Source organism: Hydractinia symbiolongicarpus, chromosome 8 (genome assembly GCF_029227915.1).
Source record: "Hydractinia symbiolongicarpus strain clone_291-10 chromosome 8, HSymV2.1, whole genome shotgun sequence".
Lineage (NCBI taxonomy): Eukaryota > Metazoa > Cnidaria > Hydrozoa > Anthoathecata > Hydractiniidae > Hydractinia > Hydractinia symbiolongicarpus.
Genome location: NC_079882.1, coordinates 26,258,668 through 26,278,546, shown reverse-complemented (window position 1 = coordinate 26,278,546; position 19,879 = coordinate 26,258,668). Strand labels below are relative to the sequence as shown.

General features: G+C 33.5%; 2 protein-coding genes across 3 annotated transcripts; both read left to right on the top strand.

Moving 5' to 3' along the window:
- The first annotated feature begins 1,185 nt into the window (after positions 1-1,185).
- On the top strand, positions 1,186-7,230 carry LOC130654107 (GPI ethanolamine phosphate transferase 1-like). Its single transcript, XM_057456636.1, has 5 exons — positions 1,186-1,647; positions 3,668-3,952; positions 4,030-4,389; positions 4,495-4,683; positions 4,945-7,230. The coding sequence occupies exons 1-5, from the start codon at positions 1,200-1,202 to the stop codon at positions 6,501-6,503; spliced, it is 2,841 nt and encodes a 946-aa protein (XP_057312619.1). The 5' UTR covers positions 1,186-1,199; the 3' UTR covers positions 6,504-7,230.
- A 1,940-nt stretch (positions 7,231-9,170) lies between these two features.
- LOC130654108 (transmembrane protein 272-like) lies at positions 9,171-10,824 on the top strand. 2 transcript variants are annotated; one of them, XM_057456637.1, is made up of 6 exons: positions 9,171-9,310; positions 9,547-9,576; positions 9,762-9,786; positions 9,890-9,961; positions 10,156-10,215; positions 10,346-10,824. In XM_057456637.1, exons 2-6 carry the CDS (start codon positions 9,565-9,567, stop codon positions 10,741-10,743), a joined length of 567 nt encoding a protein of 188 aa, XP_057312620.1. In that variant the 5' UTR covers positions 9,171-9,310; positions 9,547-9,564; the 3' UTR covers positions 10,744-10,824. The 2 variants fall into 2 exon arrangements, with proteins under 2 accessions (XP_057312620.1, XP_057312621.1); XM_057456638.1 differs by lacking the exon at positions 9,171-9,310 and adding an exon at positions 9,327-9,468.
- The last annotated feature ends 9,055 nt before the right edge of the window (positions 10,825-19,879 follow it).

Below are 19,879 nucleotides of genomic sequence, written 5' to 3'. Positions count from 1 at the left end.
AAAAAGAAAAAGATCTCTGGAAACGAGGTTGTGAGAATTGAACTTGACCCAACCTAGCTCCCAGTGCCTCTGTTATTTCTAACTACGAGCTTGCGGTCTTGATATAAAAAAGATACAGACCCTGGGAACGACGTTAAGCTCTACCATCTGTTGAACAAGTTTATCGAGTGATGTCAGAAGATTGGCGACAATTTTACAACAAAAATTCTTAATACTACAAACAATAAAGATCGTGCATCATGCTAATATAACACTGACAGAACGCTGAAGTTCTGCGTCGATGTGCGTTTTCACTATATATAGTACTAGCTGTCTAATGGCTTATACTTACTATCGATTTGGATCGAATCCAAATTTGCCGCAATATTTTGCGTTGCCGCATACTGAAATGAGCATTTTTCATTGTTATTCTGGACTCACCTGTTTCTTTCTACTGTTAACAAAAATAAAACACGAAGTATTTTAAAATTTAATGTGAAGGCCCGAATGAACAGAACAATTTTGTAGATCAATTTTCGAAAAATATTATTTGTCGGAATATTGTTGAAAAAAATACACGCAAAAATTTTAGCCCATTAATTATTCAATTTTTATATTGATTTAATATATTTGTATACATACTCGATACAATATAAGGAACAATCTGAATTTAATTTATCATAACATAAGGCATGAGTGACAATGAAGGAAAAAGACTTTTGTGCTTCTAAATCTTTGCAACCAATTTTATTCTTTCACATAAAAAAAGTTGGAAAATAAAGAACTGTATAGGCGAAAGATTAAGCGAATTAAAATTGACAGATTTTTAAGAGCTACCGAAGTTATTTAAGTATTTCAGTTTGCCTTGCGGCTTGATACGATTAAAACGTACTTTTCTGACATAATTTTCAGTCGCGTTTCTTTTTGCTACTATAATTCTCTTTTACGTGCATAAAAACATTTAAAATGAATGAAAATCCGTGCATGAGTTTCAAAAGAAAGTGAACAGATCGCCATATTTCTTTGAAATAGTATTGCTCTGACGAAAAATCTAATAAAATCAAACCAGCTTGATTTTATGAGATCCATTTTTTGAATATTACGTCATTTGAGTATTATGGTTCTATTATTTTTTATTCATATATACACAACAATTTTAGATCAATTTTAGTTCAATATTTTATTTTTAAAATTGATCTGCAAAATTGTTCCGTCTAAAAATGCAAAAACTGCGTTTTCAGTGTGAATTTTACATGACGCGCATTATACTTGTGGTCGCGGACTACAAGGAAACAAGGACATATACGCATTTTAAAATGGCGCATGAAAGTAGTGGCTGGTTTCTTTTTCTTGGAATTTTCGTGCATATATTTTATCTCTCATCGGTTTTTCATATATATTTTAAATCACCTATAATACCAGGTTTAAAAAAGGTTGCTCATGCAACTGAAACCCCTGCAAAACGATTGGTACTTATCATAACTGATGGGCTTCAGGCTGAAAAGGCTTTTCATAGAAAGTATGAAGAAAATACCAAGTTTTTGAGATCAGTGATAAAAGATAAGGGCGTCTGGGGAGTATCACATACTAGAGTTCCAACAGAATCAAGAGTTGGTCATGTATCACTCATTGCTGGAACGTATGAGGATGTTTCAGCTATAACTAATGGTATAGATGGTTTTCAATGTTTACGTTTTTACGGGATTCTTGCACATGCGCGGAAATAATTACAAAAATCAACAGGTAAAAATGCAGACCTTGGGTGAAGAAAGTAAAATTATGGTTAAAAACTTTTGTACTGTGGCTACTAGTATCTTTTTACTGAAATATGATCTAAATCTAAAGTAGATGCAAACTATTCTAATTTCAAGATCAAAAGATGCCTCTAACTGAAAATAAAGTTTAAAATGGACTGGTCAACGACTTACCTGCTGCATTATTTTGCCTGCTGCATTATTTTGCCTGTCGATTTTTGCATAAGAGGTCTGGGGATCATAAAGAACACAGATCACAATGAAAGTCGTCTATAGTTAATGGTTGTGTATGTATTCTTTGTGCATGTGCAGAAAAAATCTGAAAAATCGACAGGCAATAAAATGCAGACTTCAGGTGAAGAAAGTCCAATTATGGTAAAAAACTTCTCTACTGTGATTAGCAGCATTCATTTACTTGTATGTGTGTAGTATTTACCAATTTCTAGGACGAGGGTGCCGATAAGCTGCATACACAATAAAATTTGCGGGCGTTTTATTGGCGAGTTTGGTGTTTTAAAAAATAAAAAGGATTCAGCCGAAAAAACTCGTAAAGATCTCAATTAATGCCCAAAATTAAAAAAACAGACACTAAAAAAAGCTGCAGGACACATAAATTGTAGTGGCCTTTTTTTTCAAAATAAGTTTTTTTTCCGACAAATTGCTATAGCAAAGCCCGTTTTTAAATGATGAATTTCTTTGATTTGATAACAAGTCATGTTGAAGCCCATCTTTCCTCCAATAGGCTATTTTCAATCAAATGATTTTTTGCAATATTTTCAGAAAGTAGCAAAAAAAGTTCATACAGATAACACACAGTTCATACAGACTTGTTTGCTGCTCCCAAACCACTCAAGTTTTTGCTGATGATCCAATAACTTAGGATCTGTAACTTGGTTACTATGTTACGTTTTTTCTGTAACGAAACTAGAAATAAATTTTATAACTGAAGCTGAATAGAATTGCAAAGGGCACATATTTGCGTTTTTGGCATAAGTTAAAAAAATGAATGTCGTTTTTACTTTATTATTTGATAAATATTTTATGTTTATAAACAACTTTTTTGTCCACTACCAATGCACTGCCTTTTTATTTTGTGCCCTTTTTTTGCCTCTTCATGGTCACATCTGCTTTAACTTAAAAGCTATACCTTGCATTTCATTATTCACATTGTGCTTTTAGCCAAACATTGGAAATAAGAAATAGTGAGGCGGCATTTTGCTGCCTAAACCAAACACTCATACTTTTCTGGATGTCATTATTTATGCTTGTAATCAAAATGACTAAAATCTTAAAAGAGGACTCATTTTTCGTACATATATCAAAAATGTCGAAAAATTTGAGGTTTTGAGGTTGGATTTTGTTGCTCAAGCAGAAATTAAGTTGCTGGAACCACAAACGGGGCATAGCAACTACACAGAATTCGTTATTCTGCATTTTACACAATCCTTGAGGTTTGCAAATATATAATTCTTAAAGTATTTGCAAATATACAACTTTACATAAGATTTGAAGTGAATTTAAATCAGTTTGAATCACTTACGTCCACATTATATTCGTTTACATGATTTTTTATCACTTTAAGCGAAAGGAAGATTACTTCGGGTGATGTTTCACTTTATTAAAATTTACTAAGGTGCAATTTCAAACCGGTGCTAGATTTTCATGTAAACAGTTCACCTCAATGTGAAATGCAGTTCTCAAACGGTGTGCATGCTTATTTAAAGTGACAAACAAAGGAGATTCTGCCCTTTTGGGCCACCCCCTGAAATTAAATTCATCCCAAAGTGAGACATGCAAACAGTCATACTGTTCACTGCAGTGTGGAATTTTACTTCATCTTTATGTCACTTAGGTTTCATATAAACTTCTAAGATTCCACATTTTTTTCTTTCATAAATATTTATTTTCTGTACTTAATATTCTTTTTACTGCAGGTTGGAAGGATAATCCTGTAGATTTTGATTCTGTATTTAATCAATCAACAAGAACATGGTGTTGGGGAAGCCCAGACATTCTGCGTATATTCGATAAAGATTCTATGCACATTGTTTCCCATTCATATGATGCTAGCAAAATAGATTTTGGAGATAAAGATCCATCAAAATTAGATAAATGGGTTTTCCAACATGTTGAAGAGTTTTTCTCGAAGGCAAATAAGAACGATAAATTATATTCACAACTTCATAATGACAAGATCGTATTTTTCCTTCATTTATTAGGTGAGGATGTGTGTTTTATATCTTTGATTGAAATATGAACCAATAAATAGGCCATTTTTGTTTATATATTTTTATAGGAACCGATACTATTGGGCATGTGAAAAAACCTGACTCAGAAGAGTACATCGCAAACCTGGCTCTAGTTGACAGAGAGATTAAAAAAATCAGCAACTTAATCAGTGGTTTTTATGATAACGATAACAAAACTTCATATATAGTGACATCCGATCATGGCATGACACCTTGGGGTGCGCATGGTACAGGTCTACAGAGTGAAACTGAGACACCGTTTATAGCATGGGGAGCTGGTGTAAAGAAATCATCCAGAAAGCACAACATAAATAATGATCTGCAGAGTACTGTGTGGGGTTTAGAAGATATGGAACGTTATGATATTAAACAGGTTGATATAGCACCACTGATGTCTTTTTTGATAGGTAGCTGATCTTAATTTTTGTCTCCAGAGCTCTTATAAGAAATGAAAATGTCCACATAAAAATAAATTTTGTGTTTGAACGTACACATTTAGTATTTTTCTTTAGGTACTAGTATTCCTGTAAATTCAGTTGGTATCTTACCATACAAAATTTTGAACATAAGTGAGAAGAGTAAAGCTGATGGAATGTTAGCTAATGCTAAACAAATAATAGAACAATATCATGCTCATGAGAGAAAGGCACAGCATTCTTCGTTTTTCTTTAAAACGTATTCAGGATTTGCTGATAGCAGCGGTAAGTTTTTTCCTTTCAAAGACAATGATTAAACTTGATTAGGTCAGAGAATTTCAGAATTACATGAAAATGTCAGGCAATGAATGATTAAATTTTCCAGTCAAGAAAAATTCTGGGAATTTTGTTGTGTATCATGAGTCTGCGAGATTTACTTTTCCATTTTGGAAAAGTCAAAGAAAATAGAAAATTTATGAATGATGTTTGTCAATTTTGTTTGTCAATCTTTTATTTCAAACTGTGAATCTTCTTTCATTTTTGTAGTTAGGACGAAACTAGCGTATATATCAGATATGATTGATCAAAAGGACTACTCAATCGCCATTACTAAATGCGAAGAATTGATAACGTCTGCGTTGGAGGGTGTGCAGTATTACCATCAGTATAACAGATTATTTTTAAGTGTTATGGTTAACATTGGATTTGTAGCATGGATTTTATATGTTTTGATGAATATATTGGAGTATCACACGACTGTTTTTAAAGAGAAACTATCTCATTCAAGGTGTAACAACTCCACTTACGTCTATTATGTTACTCTCTCAATCATCTGTTTTGTTTACTGGTTCAAATCTGCAGATCTTGCAGATATTGTGTACACCTTAATACCTTTGATTATGTGCGAAAGAGTGATTAACGGAGGAGGAAGCAGAATTCGAAGCATTGTCGCCATATTAAAGAAGTCAAATCTCTTATTTTATTTTCAAGTTTTATGCTGTCTCGCCGGAACGGAAATCATTGTAGTGGCTTTCTTCAACAGGGGAGCACTTTCTGTGATTTCATTATGTTTAAGCATGTTGCCGTGGTATAAAATAGTAACAAACTCTTCTCCGTGGAGTATAATGCATAAAATTTCTTATATTGCTTGGACTGTTATTAGTTTAATTATATCAATTTTCCCGCTGTTACCGGTCGTCACTAGGGAGGAGAACTACTTTTTAGTTCTTTTAGCTGGCTTTATAGCCTCGACCATCGGTGTTATATACAGCTTGTTAGTAAAATCACGTGATACATCCATCGTATCGCTATTAACAGGAATGTTAGTGCTTAGCCTCGTTTTAAAAATGAACTCAGTGAAGCATGTACAACATGGGGACGGTTTACCACTTGTCAATCAAATATGTAGTTGGGTATTTTTACTGGTATCGCCATGCCTCGGTTTCTTGGTGAACTCAAAATCAATTATCCGTCTATTAGCCGTCAGTTTGTCGTTGTTTTCCGTATATATTTTGACGGCAATATCGTATGACGCTCTATTTTTATTGGTTCTGACAGTGCAGTTAAGTTTGTGGATTTTCTTGGAAGTGAACATTCTATCGAGTGAGGCTGGCAAAAAAAGTTGGGCAAGCAAGACAACTGTTGACATTTTATCCACTGATCATCTGCGTGTCTCTTTTATGTTTATTTACTTTATTTTTTTGGCGTTCTTCGGGACAGGTAACATCGCAAGTATTAATTCGTTTGACATTGCAACCACGTATTGCTTCAAAACGATATTCAATCCATGGATCCAAGGTTTTATACTTGGTGTAAAAGTGTTGATACCGTTTCTTGTGGTGACCTACTTTTTTCGCTCGCTGCAATCATTGACTCGATTACCAATGCGAGGTTTATTCTCCATCATATTGCTTTTGACTGATATTATGGCAATTAATTTTTTCTTTATGGTTAAAGACGAAGGAAGCTGGTTAGATATCGGTCAAAGCTTAAGCCATTTTGTAATCACTTTAATTTTTATTGTGTTTTTGCTTCCAGCTTACGAACTTTCTTATTTTATTAGTGGACGTATTGAAAATGAGAATGTAAAGTTTCATTCGTTATAAAGAAATATGTTTTAGGTGTATGGAATTTTAGCGAATCAAATTTTTATCTGCAAATTATTTTTTATAAACATTTAGGAAATATAAGATATTAAAAGTCGTTATTTATCGAAAGCACCCTGTTACCGTGAATTTAATTTTGCGAAAACACAACATCGCAATGATTTCTCGCGCAATTTCTTTTATCAGATTTTCGATGGCCAATCGATTAGGTTCGTTTATAGCCGTGTAATTCAAATGACATCTACAGCAGCCTCTCAAATACAGATTTCCCACAGATTCTGCAAAATCCAGGAATTTCTTAATTTTTCTAAAATTTTCTGGATAAGTCCTTAAAAATCAGTCGTTCTCAGTTGCTTATTTTGTTCATAATAATTGTATTTTAAATTACTTTTTTATTTATTTATTGTAGATGTCAAAATCATATTTTAAAGATTTCGGATTAAAGGGTTATTTGTTGTAATTTGTAGATGTTATAAAGAATCTTTCATTTTTGGCGTTGACAAAAATAAAGTGTTTAGTAATTCAAAGTTTTCGCTACTTGTTTGCACTCGCTTTTATTTTTTATATCTATTTTTATTTTTTTTAATAGATACACCATTAAGAGGATTAATTTATGCTGAATTAATCGGGCATGCTTAATTTGTGTACCACTTTGTCTCAATTTGCCAAAATAATCCCGCAAAAAAAAATTCGATTTGCAAATTATAATCCGCAAAAACAAGGAAAAAATTCTTCTTTTTTTATTTCTTGCGCATTTTTCTCTAAAAGTGAATCCAGCAAAATTTATCCAACATTCATTAATCATCTCAAGGTATATGTTTGTATTTTATTGCAACGTTTTTATTTCATCTTTACTTATTTCAAAATGTTATCTTGGTTTTTAAATGAAGTTTAATTTTGATTTTTTGCTCGAAAGTCGATCCCGTGTTAGCAGATGATATTTTATAAACAATAACATATTATTCGCAAAATATTCCCGATTTAGTCCTGAAGAACTTGGAATTTACTTTGAAAATGTTTGAAAAATATGAGGCAAATGTCCTGGGCAAAAATTTGTAATTTTGTAATTTCATAAATTACACTATTTTTAAAAAAAACACCTTTTGGGGTTTAGCCCGGATGCCTATTCTCCGATATTATAACATCAGATTGTTTTGTTTGTCAATTTACTTTTTTACTTTTAAATATTTTGCAAATAAGCTGTTTATATTACCTATAATCTGAGCCACATGTTTCTTGTAAACGCGTGGACTTTCTGAGACCAGCCTTGCTTTGCTAAACTAGTCTCAGGCTAAACCGCTTCGGTATAATACTGTGAGACCGGAATCTAAGTCCTAAAGCTATATAGGCTCATAAGTATTTTCAGGCAGACTTTTACACGGGGTATGAGGCTATGTACAGAGATGGGGGCGAGGCTTTAAACATTAAGTTTTCTCCTACTTCTTACGGATTCGTCGCCGTCTTCTAAATGCTGATCTTCCCTTGCAACAACAAAGGTGTTTCCTTTTTAAATAACTTAAACACGAAGGCAACTAGTTCAAAACAGCTTCTTTTCGAAATCATCTGCACTCAAGATTCAAACAAAGCCTAAGTTTCAAAAAATTTTTATTTATTTAACTTAACTAAAATTTATTGAATGTTGCGCTTACCCGTTGTTTGTGCTGCATCCAATGGCACATAGGTAGGTTAATCAAAACTCAGCCTAACATATGTATGTACCCTGAGAGTTTTTTCACGATTTTTATATATTAGAAATATGGAGGTTTATTTATATTTAGTTTATACACAACAGTTGAGTTCGTTTAAGGGAAGACCAGACCGATTAGATCATATTTTTATGCTTAGCTGCTGAGAACGTAGGTTTGTACAGAAATCTTGTTTTAATGGATGCGAATATGAAACTCGTGAACTGATTAGCTACTTAAAACTTTCGCGGGCAGAAGCGTTTGCGTTTTTCGCGTTTTTATTTTTTGCCTCTTTTCCCGAAATTTTATTTATTTGGAGATATCATATCAGCAAAATGCAAAAGTTTTTTCCGCGAAATTGTAGGGTCATTCTCGAAATTCGAAAGTTTTTTTAGTTTAAAAAGATCTTTTTATTTCCATTTTAGGTTAATTTAGACCATACACAATTAAAACAAATTATTTTTTAATTTACGTACAAAAAACAAAAATCCATTCTTCGTCAATTAAAATGATCCTAGAGTCTTTTCTCTTTTTCTTTATTTATTTATTTTTTTTTTCGATTTCTTTTGGTGTTTGTTGAATTATTTTTCTTTCTTTTCCTGTCCATCGGAAGTAAAGTCATGGCAAATTGAATAGGTTTACACCCTAACCTCCCAGTTATAACTCACTCTCTTTTATGTGTGTTTGACAACAAGCTACAAGTTGGCTTTGTTTTTTTTTGGTTTTTGTTGTTTTTTTGTAATTCATAAGTCGGAGAAAAAGTAGAGAATATTCTGATAACGATTATTTATCCAAGGTAGCTTCTTTATTAAAGATGCATACTGCGGAAAAAGAAGGACGTATGTAATCACAATATTGCCAACATTTGATTTGTATTCAACTTCGTATCCTGTTTTCAAATCTTCGATAGGTTTAAGAATAAAACATCTGCGTCCATGTGGCTTTATCCACTATTCATTCATAGTCGTTATTTTTATTTGAGCAAAAAATTAAAATCGCTGAAAAATACCATCTGTTATTCTAATTCATTATTTTTATGAGAAAAGAGAGAAAACCGGTGCAACAGCGGATGAAATACAAAAGATGTTTATTTTGTAGTTTTCGTGCACGTTTGCTCACCAGGTAGGAAAGAACTCAAGATTCAAGCCGGGAAATTAATTTTTAGCTTCTCTTGCCATTTTTTTTTTTTTATTATTATTACCTTTTTCGGCTTTTATAAAGTTAGGATTACACCTCCATTTACTTGTGTCTATTAAAAAGAGCCGCCTAATGTAAACTAGGTATTATAATTACAGAAGCACTTAATTTCTTAATTATCTTTTATGTTTTAAAACAGAAATTTATTCGATTGTTTTTAGTTATTAACTACAAGAAAGATGTCGTCCGATGTAAGTTTTTTATTTCATTTTTGCAATAAACGTGTTTCGCTTTACTATGCAAGCCTTTATACATAAGTCATCTAACGTTGTAAGAGTTTTATTTCTTACGCAAGCATGTTTTCTTTACGCAGCGTTTCCAAGGGAACGTGATTCGTGTCTAGATCTTTTAACAACAAAACGTTGAAACTTTTTAGGATGCAGAAAAACAAAGCAGTCAAGGTATTTGTTTTTGTTTGTTAGCTGATGAGGATGTTGGCTAAGAAATTTCTGTAGCTTAATTTTTCACAAAAGTTTAAAAAATATTTTTGTTTTTGTTTTTAAGGTCGCGTAGAAGGAACTGTGACAGGTATTCAATCTGGAGCTGTTGACGTACTTGGTGCAACCGGATCAGTAGGTAGGATTCGGGCTGTGTAGATTACATATTTCTTTGCATGGTAGTCAGAGCTCATCCTTCCCGGACCTTTCAATCAAAATAGAGGTCCCCTTCCCCTTAATAACCTCTTTTTACCCCTAAAGTTGAAATCCATCCAACTTGTGACGGTTGGTTGCTTGTTTTACAGTATGTATATCTGTCCTTTTACTTTTTAGTTTTTGCTGCGTTTATAATCATTGCAGCCATTGGTGTACCAATTGCCATGCTAATTATAGGTATGTAATCTGATTTTGGGGCCTTTTTTCCATATTTCGTGAGAAGATCATCCTAAAATTAGCTGATGACAAGTTTCCCAGAAGCCACTTTTCCGTTTAGCTTCCTCACTAACCAATTTTTATTTTATAGGTGCTAATAATATTCACAACTGTCCTGTTCAAGATCTTATTCCAATTTATTTGATTGTTAGCGGCATCACAGCTCTCATAATGGTTCCTATTTCGATCGTCTGTGGTGCAAGTACTAAAGCCCTACCAGAGGAAAATGCTCTTCGAAATTGCTTATCGTGGATTAACCCTTTCTTCTTTGGCTTAGTTAGTTTATTCTCCTTCGCTTGGTTTTTTTGCGGCAATGTATGGGTATTTCGACAATACGAGCCATCCTACGTACCGGGAAACAACTATTGCGACGAAACGACGTATAAATTCGCCTTTTGGTTCATCATTATGACGTACGTCTGCACGTTTCTTAGTTGTTGTTGTTCCTGCTGTTTTAAACGACGTTCAACCTATAATCAAATAAAGTAAATTTAGGTTGTATTGATTTATTTATTGGATTAAAAATATTGAGATTATTGCAGAATATAAGTAAGTTCTGACGCCAAATAACCTAAGTATTTTTTTGACAATTTCGCGACAGTGAATTTTAGCCAAAATTATTGAGTAGCTAACTCTCCTTTCAAAAAAATTATTTAAGGCGAATTTTGAATTTCTTATTTTTTTTAAAAAAAAAACGCGATTCACCATCAGATATGTAGTTTCCACTTCAGCAACCTTTGTTCTCAACCTCGTCTCCAGAGCTCTTTTTCTCTTTCTCAAAGACAGAAAAGAAAGGAGCCCTGGGGAGAAGGTTGCCTTCAATTCTTGTTTCATACATAAAAGCCCTTGAAACACATTTGAAGAAAATGTCATTAAATTCCTTTTTAGCGCACAATTACGAATTGCTAACTTCTTGAAATACGTTCGCTTAAGGTCTTTTAACCCAGTTCTATTTTAATAGCCACAGCGAAATTTTTAAATAAGAACAACTCTACAGCAAGCGATCTAAGGTTTATGCGCATGGGAAAATAGTTGCTCAAAAACTAGGCTCAGAATGTGGTGATACGAACTGTACACGGCACGGCTGGTGAACAAAAGTATAAATGGCAGTGTTGATTTTGAAGACCAGGCCGACTGGCTTGGTCTGCTGCTCTATAATAAATTAATCTGCATGTTACAGCCATCATAAAAAAAGTCCTGAAAAAAAGACTAAGAATGTTTTGATATTAAAAATATTCGTAGAGTTCGTATTCGTAGATTTTAATTTGATGTTTCTCACATAAAAACGGTATTTTAACCTAAACCTTGGAGAACGACAACGCACTAGACCAACAAAGAAACAGTCTGTTAAAAATACCAGTTTTTTACATCTTTGTAAGTACTAAATTATTGATAACACAGTATTTTTAAATTTGCCAAATGGGTGGATAAATTAAAAAACAATAGCATATATTTCTCCTTATTGTGTTGGTCACGGATCAATACACCAAATAATTAAACAATAAAGTTGAAGATCTTGGCAAAAATGTTGAACAACATGTGACGAACATATTTTTAACTTACTGAACAATTTTTTGGGAAAAAGGTAAAGAATGTATAGATTCGTGAATAAAGATAAAACCACAATATTGCGCGTTCAATTTGTTGTTGAATGTTCCCGGTCCGTATATTTATTAAATTTGGCGCCATCTTATCAGAACACACTCCATCGTTCGAAGATCGTAGTATGTTGTGAAAAAGGGACTCAAAACATGAAAAAAATATTGTTGCTAGTCATGACAAATATTTTTTAAGTTTAATCTCTTCCGTAAGTATTGTCACCAATGCAGACTCAGCAAGAAAATGTGCACGCAATGCTCTTGAAATTGCTTTTCCAGAAATCATGTGGACCACAGTGTGTTCTGCATACACGTGCGAAAACAATTCTTCCAGACCAGATCCTTTCATTACATGCCCAAGACTACCAAGGAAACTCATTAAGGTGTGGAATCCGCCTAGACGACATACTATCTGAAGGTTTGCATCTTCGATTATTCCTGTTGCCTTTAACCAAAGCGGTTGGTCGAAGGTGACACATGGTACCATGATCTTCAGTGATTTGGCTTCATTGATAATAAACAGTAGAGTGGAATAGATACACGATTCATCAGAAGGATTCAAGTCAATGATTGGAAGGAACGTCACTGTTGAATTTTCTTCAGGTGGAGTACAGTTTGTCGCACATTGCATGAACCCATTCCAATTAGGCCTTGGGTTTTCTAAAGAACTTGAAAACCATGAAGCATGCCAGAGAATATTATAGTTTACTTCGTTCGAAAATGTAGGATTGGTGTTTAGTTCGCGAATGGATTTTAAAACTAATTTTGATAAACCCTTGTTTGATGAACCAAGGAAATGGTGAAGCTCGATACCTTTTCTATTGGTCATTTCAGATATTTTCTTTCGTTCCCTCAAACGAGGCACTCGATGATTGTGTTGTTGCTTCACTGCTGGTTGTGCAATGGATATAACTCCCATGCCGTGAAATGTACCCTTTCCAGTTAAGGTGACAAGGTTGTGGTCTACATTATCTGCTACCCACTGTATGAATTCTGGTTTGTTATCATCAGTTGCTCCTTCGGTGGATTCAATTGAAGATATCTTAAACCTATGGGCCTCGTCGTAGGAGACACATAATCCGAGCCTTGAAAGATGATTGATCAGCCATTTCGATCCAAAGGTCTTTTCAAGTTCAACTCCAAGTCCAAACATTAATGGACATATCAATGACCTTGGTCGTGCTGCTTGGGTTATGCATTGTCCCAATGTTTTCTTTTTCAGGGTTGACGAAATTAAAGTATCAAGAAATGTCTGCAAACTCTGTGGAATCCATTGTAGGCAGTTATTATTCTTAATATCATCTACACGTGGATAAGAATCTATGTTCTTCTCAATTGCCTGTATATCCGCCTTGACAATTTTTGCAGCTGCTAAGATAATATCTTTCTTTGTTTGCTGGGACTTCTTCATTTCGTATATGATTCTATCCGACATATTTCGGAAGCAAATTACATTCTCTCGTCCCGGTAGTTGCGAAAAGTAAATATGATCTTTGTACGTCTCCTGCAATTTGTTCTTAAGAGTCTTTATGGTGTACACATCACCACCATCGCTAAGACTACACATTTTCTCATGGAGCTCCTTTAGAGTATAAAGGTCACAGTCTGTCTCATTTTCAAGCCAATCACAAACTCTCTCGTACGCCTCCATCATTGGTGTATTGACGGTCTGCCTTTCTTCCCAGGGTTTATCTTTTCAAGCCTGAATCTGTTCATACAGCTTTGGTGGTAAACAGCTTCTTCAGCAATAAGGTCGTTACATGTTAACAATCTACCCATGACTTGATTACCCCAGTCATCGTTTCTTTCATTTGCTCTTACGATCAAACTTTCACGAATTTGCACTGTCCGAACTTCGAAAAATGGTTCTCTGTTGGCTAGAACTTTATTTATCTTTTGAGAACAGAGAAAGCAACTTTGTTTCCAATCGAACTTAGGTGGATCTAAAGATGATCGCAACTTCTTAGCAGGCAAATTGTTTGAGTTTTTTTTCCTGGTATCAGTGAATTTTCTCCGACATTCATGATGCACCGAAACCCTTCCACTACTTTTTCGCATTTCAAGGAGGTATTTGTATAATGAAGGCATTTCTCGTTTTTTACTAAGTTTAAGCAAATTTTCGAGTCCTTTCGATAAGACATTCACTTCAGGCATAGATGAGTTAAATCCTTTCAAACAGATGACACACTTTTCAACGCAGTATCTTTCTCCTTCTTCTTCAGCGTGTAACGAACATTCTTCTTCGGTCCTGCTTGATAAAAATAAATTTACTTTACACGTTTTTTTATATAAGAACAAAGTTTAAGAAAACGAAACTCCAAAAAACCAAAATGTTTAGAAAATCACGAGGCTCGTATGTCCAAAGTTTCTTTTTTTTGAATCTTTTCTAATGAGAATTCAATGTTTACGCAGGTCGAAGTGAAGAAAATATTAAGAACACCTCATCCTCGCTTCTGAGATAATTTAAGAAATCTTATAAAAAAAAGACGGATACTTGTCGCCAGGATTGATTTCACTTTCAATCAATTCTTTCATATCATGCAATAATAGAATAATTATATCTACCAGACTGACGTGTATGAAGATTCCATGTTTGAAGCCATTGTTCCATCTATACTTTTCAGTTTTCTATTTAAAAAACTATTCTTTTATATTCTATTCTTATCTATCAATTCTTCCGTTTTCTACGTGCACAGTCTTTTACCAACTATCTTAATCACTAAATAGACGAAACATTCGAAACTGGAATTCGATAAATTCTAAACTTGTGATTCGAATGGTCTGGGATATAAATAAAGCAAACTTCTTTTCTGACCTTTTATAAGTAAAATAACTGAAAAAAAACTAAAAATAGATCTAAATATCTAGCATTGATAAATTAGAAAATAACTGTATGCATCGTCGGGTTCTTTCTAATTTTTTTTTTCTTCAGAAAATTACCTAAATTACCTGTAAAAATGTTGTTAGGAAGATATATATATATATATATATATGTGAATGGGTAATTACTTTATACTTTCTGTAGACGTTTATTATGAATTGCTATCTTACACTGGAAGTCTAACTGGAAAGCTTTCATACTTTTATATGCTGCTTTTCTTTTTACATTTACAGGTTGTTAACACTAGCTGCAATTTTCCAAAACAATATTTCTACGTTGCACTTCTGTTGATTGTATCTATTCCTAAAATCGTCTTGTAATGTAGCTATTTTTTGTTACATTGTTAGCTCTGTGACTCCCCAACTTACCGAATTTGTAACTCGCCGATTACACTCGTATTAAATACGTAAAACGTAAAAAAAAAATGCTTAGATGATGATACTTAATACCAGTGTTGTATGTCGTTTAAAAGGAATATATGGCAACACTAACCCTGTTTTAAATCTGATTTACCGTAATTATTCTAATTTAACGCGCCGGTAAAAATAATTATTTTAACCGCCCCTCGAAAATAATTAGAAGCGATAAATTACAAACTTTTGAGCACGGTCAACCTGCGTTAATAATTAGAGGCAAATAAACTAATCCATAGGTAAAACTGAAAAAACTATCCGTGATTTAGAAATCCCTGCTGGATTTGTTGTCAAAACGCAGAGTAAAGCCTAGATGGATGATGAATTGATGAAGATCTGGGTAGAAGAGATCTGGCTAAAGCATGTACGCACTGAATGTAAAAAGCTTGGTTTCGAAAATTCCTTGTTATCATTTGATGCTTTCTCGCTCATTTAACTGACGAAAATATATATGTTTATTTAATCTAAACCACTGCTTGTTTTTTTAAAAAAAATACGATCCGTGCTAAATTAGAGGAAAATAAAACACGCCAAATTTTCGACCCGCGTTAATAATTAGAAGCAATAAATTACAAACGTTTGGTTATTTTTGTCCATCTGCGTTAATTAAAAGCAGCGTTAAATTAGAATAATTACGGTACTAAAAGGACGTTTCGAGGATACAAGTGTTAAAACTACGGCGGTTGTATTGTTCCCCTTATTAAGTACTTTTATTTATTGGCCTATAAAGAAACTTTAGATTCTGTTCTAGGAAATCTTTTGGTTATACTGTTCTCCGTCAGTGACCAAATAACATGGACACGAGGCTAGCAATTATTTTTGAATGTAAATAACTTGGAAAGGAGGCCTTTCCCAACAAGGTTTTTTCTCCGTACGAAGTTCTCTTTACAATGATTAAATAACGTGGAAATAATAGATAATTCTCCTTGGGGATATAAACGTTAATTTTCTCGTTAAAACAGTCAACAAAGAAAAAATGTTATTACAAGGGTTACGAATAACTCAAGTACTTTGATAGATGTAGTGTTATCTAGTAATAATAAAAACATTTCAAAAACTATAACAGCTGCTTTAAGCATGAGTGATCATGATCTTATTGGTTGTATACGAAAACTAAATCACAATCGTTTCAGCCCTAGAACCATAATATGCAGAAATTATAGACTGTATGATCCAAATGCACTAAAAGCACATCTTTCGTTATGCGATTTCGAACCTTTGTATCAAACGAAAGATGTAAACAAGGCTTGGAAATATTTGAGAATGATTTTGACAACGTTATTTACCAAACACGCAACCATTATAACAAAGCGAATCAAAGGTTCTTTATGCCCCTGGTTGTCAGCTGATATTAAGAAGAATATGAATGTGCGTGATCAACTTCTGTGTAATTTTCAGAAATCGAAAAGTTCTGCTGATTGGGATTTTTACAAACAGCTAAGAAACACTTGCGCATACCAAATACGGAAAGCAAGAAATGATTACCACCAAAATCTTTTAACAGAAAAAAACAAGAACAACCCACCGAAATTTTGAAAAACCATGAAAAGAGTATTCACAGGAAAGAATACCTGTATACCTAACGCATCTATGCCTTTTTATAACAGGAGAACGCTTTTTGCAAGTTTTTTGCCACATGACCAAGCAAACTAAAGAAAATCGCGTTTGCGTTGAAAGAATTTGTATGGAGTATTCCGCGAATCCAAGTAATATTAAAACAAAAACTGTTTTTGCCTTTCGGTATGGTTTAAATTTATTTGTAGAGAAAGAGTTGAAAAACCTGAACGTAAAAAAGCTACAGGCACAGATTATTTTCCGAATGTGATTTTAAAGGGTTGTAGGGAGGTAATAGCAAAACCTTTAACATACATCATCAAAACAGCAACTGTTCCCAAAAATTGGAAAACTGCCCAAATAACTCCAGTGCACAAAAGTGGCAACGTTGTTAATGCAAGTAATTATAGACCTATATCTATACTGCCGGTTGTTTCTAAAATACTAGAAAAGGCTGTTCAACACCAACTTATGAACTACCTGAAAGAAAATAACCTTCTTACCGACAAACAGTTTGATTACAGAAGAAAGCGTTCAACGGAGCTAGCGACCAGACCAGAAAAGCGGGCGGCAAAAGACTAATATCACGTGCTATTTTTATTAATTTATCCAAGGCATTTGATACGGGTCATGACATATTATTATGGAAATTAGAAAATCATGGAATAAAAGGACTTGCTATAAAATGGTTTGCTAACTACCTGTTTGAACGTCATCAAGTAGTAAAATTTCAAAATGACATGTCAGACCAGTTGCCACTGTTATGCAGCGTTCCGAAAGGATCAATACTGGGACCAATTTTATTCATTATAAATTCATTTTAATGACTTTACAGACTACCTGATCATTTGCAACGTTATTGAATTTGCTGACGATACTGCAGTGTTTCCGCAAAAGCGACAGAAAAAGTGCAGAAATTGTTAAACGAAGATTTCGAAGGAATTGCATCGTACTTCCAACACCAGAAGCTGCTGTTGCAATAATAATTTTTAAGCATTAAGATATAACTGTATTGTCCAATTGAACTTGACATCGACTCAGAAAGAGAAACTGAAAAATTTCGAAAGACAAGCGGATAAGACCATGGCGATAAAAACAGTTTCTATACAAAATGACTTATATAGGAATGCAATCAAGCTTATAAGAAAATGCATTGAAGGAAACGTGTTTGTAAAGCAAACCATCATGGAAAAACAACAAGAAACAAAGATATTCTACTTGCTGTGCCTAAGGTCAGGATGAAGTTTGCGAAATCAGCCTTTTTCGCCATGGAAGTAAAGCTTTATAATTTGTTACTTAGAGAAATCCGATTGGCCGAAACGGACTTAAGCAAGAAACTCAAATATTTTGAAATCTAAACATCTTTTTATTTATTGAATTTCCGCGCCCAAAGGCGTAGGAAATTCTTTAAAACCGCCGTTAAAATCAACCCTGGAATTTTATGTTCCTCTGAAAGGAGGATAGTATTGGAACAACTGACTAACTAATAGCCTATTTAACTAAGCTTTCTTCTTCGAGTTGATAAAATGAGTTTCTCTCAAACTAACTTTTCCCACCTTACCTACTCCGATTTCCCGGTGGTAGGAAAAATTACGCTGGGTCTCCTGGCTAACTAACTAACCCTGTCCCAAATGGTCAATTGCAACGTCACAGATTTAAACTTCGTACCCAAGCTCCCTAAGTACTGGGAAGTCATCTAAATGACGTTTCAGGCCAAAATTGGTATTTGTTTTCTACAAAATTTGGCACAGTTAACAAATAAAGTATGTTGAAAATGATGATGATACAAAAGTGTGAATTTTTGTCAACTAAATGTTATTTCAGGCCAAAATTTGTCTAAAAATTAAAACTACTTTATTTTCGACAATAATTGCCACAATTAACAAAAAAGTATGCTGAAAATGATGGTTACATCAAAATTTTCATTTTTTATCAACTAAATGGCGTTTAGGACCATAAACGTTTCAATCGCAAGACTTTCAACCATGAATGATAGGCTATATTTTTTGTTAGCAATTTCTTTTAAAATGTGAGTTTATTATGACACGTTTCGTTTTGTTTGCGTTTGTTGTAAGATATAAAGTCACTTGTGTGCTTTATCTTCAAAGCTTCATGCACCAAACCTCTTCTAATGTTTGGCATGCACAACGAATTAGCAGGTTGTCATCAAATATTTTGGTAGCGAGCGGAAACTCTTAGAGCCCCCAGGGCTTCTTGTTAATATTTTATAATATGTATATTTAATATTTTAACTATATTTATATATATTTTAGGTTTTTATTACTATCTCACTTGCGAGGATAGTATTGGTTTCTTCCAAATGGTCAATTGTAACGTCATCAACAAGGTTTAATACGCAAAGTTTTATTTTAGAAAAACGCCCCCCTAGGGAGTTACGAACCAGCACTGCACAGAAAATTGCATCAAGTGCAACGCGCTAACCAACTGGGCTATCGTGACAGAGCTACTTTGTGAATATTTACTATTTAATTGCTTACCTTTATCTTTTGCCGGTCTTTTCTCATTATTTAAAACATTATTTTTTTACCACTGTTGCATTTATTTGAGCAAAATAATTTTGATGTTCGTAGTATAACATTTTTTATCACAACACGGTAAACTTCAAAGGGAAAAGACATCGTATGCTGGGAAAAGATGAAAAAATATGTTTTTTGATAAAGTTAAAGAGTTGGATTCAAGGAATTTTCTTTCGTTTAAAATGCAGTAAAGTTCCAGTGTGCAAAATAAAAAAGGAATGACTATTCTTTTGTGCAGACAACAGAAACAACAATTAGGAAGATTAGCAAAAAGACTATAAATTTAACGTGCTTATTTCGAAATATATCAATTTAGTAAATATTATAGCTTGTGGTGCAAAAATTTCCGTGAATGGTTTACAAGCTTCTGTATAAATTAGCATTACTTTGGTTTTACAAAAGGTAATTACCTAATTTACCTGAAATATATGCCGTAACAACATGAATTAATGTTGTTACGGCATATATTTCCTCCATCATTTTGTAATTTTTTCGTGTTACGCAGTGACAGTAATGATTTTAAGTTAACCTTGAAGGAGAGCGTACTCAATAATTGAAATAAACCTGCTCTAAATAAAACCATTACTTCACTCCCTTTAGAACTATTCTAGCATGAAATGCTCTACTGATAGTCAATTTTTA

What these genes read in the sequence shown, in the direction of transcription:
- LOC130654108 (XM_057456637.1), top strand. An exon ending in AGAAAAACAAAGCAGTCAAG is followed by an intron (nt 9,787 to 9,889) that starts GTATTTGTTTTT and finishes TTTGTTTTTAAG; the next exon opens with GTCGCGTAGAAGGAACTGTG. An exon ending in TGGTGCAACCGGATCAGTAG is followed by an intron (nt 9,962 to 10,155) that starts GTAGGATTCGGG and finishes TTTACTTTTTAG; the next exon opens with TTTTTGCTGCGTTTATAATC.
- LOC130654107 (XM_057456636.1), top strand. Translation starts at nt 1,200, where the DNA reads ATGCAAAAACTGCGTTTTCAGTGTGAATTTTACATGACGCGCATTATA. An exon ending in TGTTTCAGCTATAACTAATG is followed by an intron (nt 1,648 to 3,667) that starts GTATAGATGGTT and finishes TTTTTACTGCAG; the next exon opens with GTTGGAAGGATAATCCTGTA. An exon ending in ATTTTTCCTTCATTTATTAG is followed by an intron (nt 3,953 to 4,029) that starts GTGAGGATGTGT and finishes ATATTTTTATAG; the next exon opens with GAACCGATACTATTGGGCAT.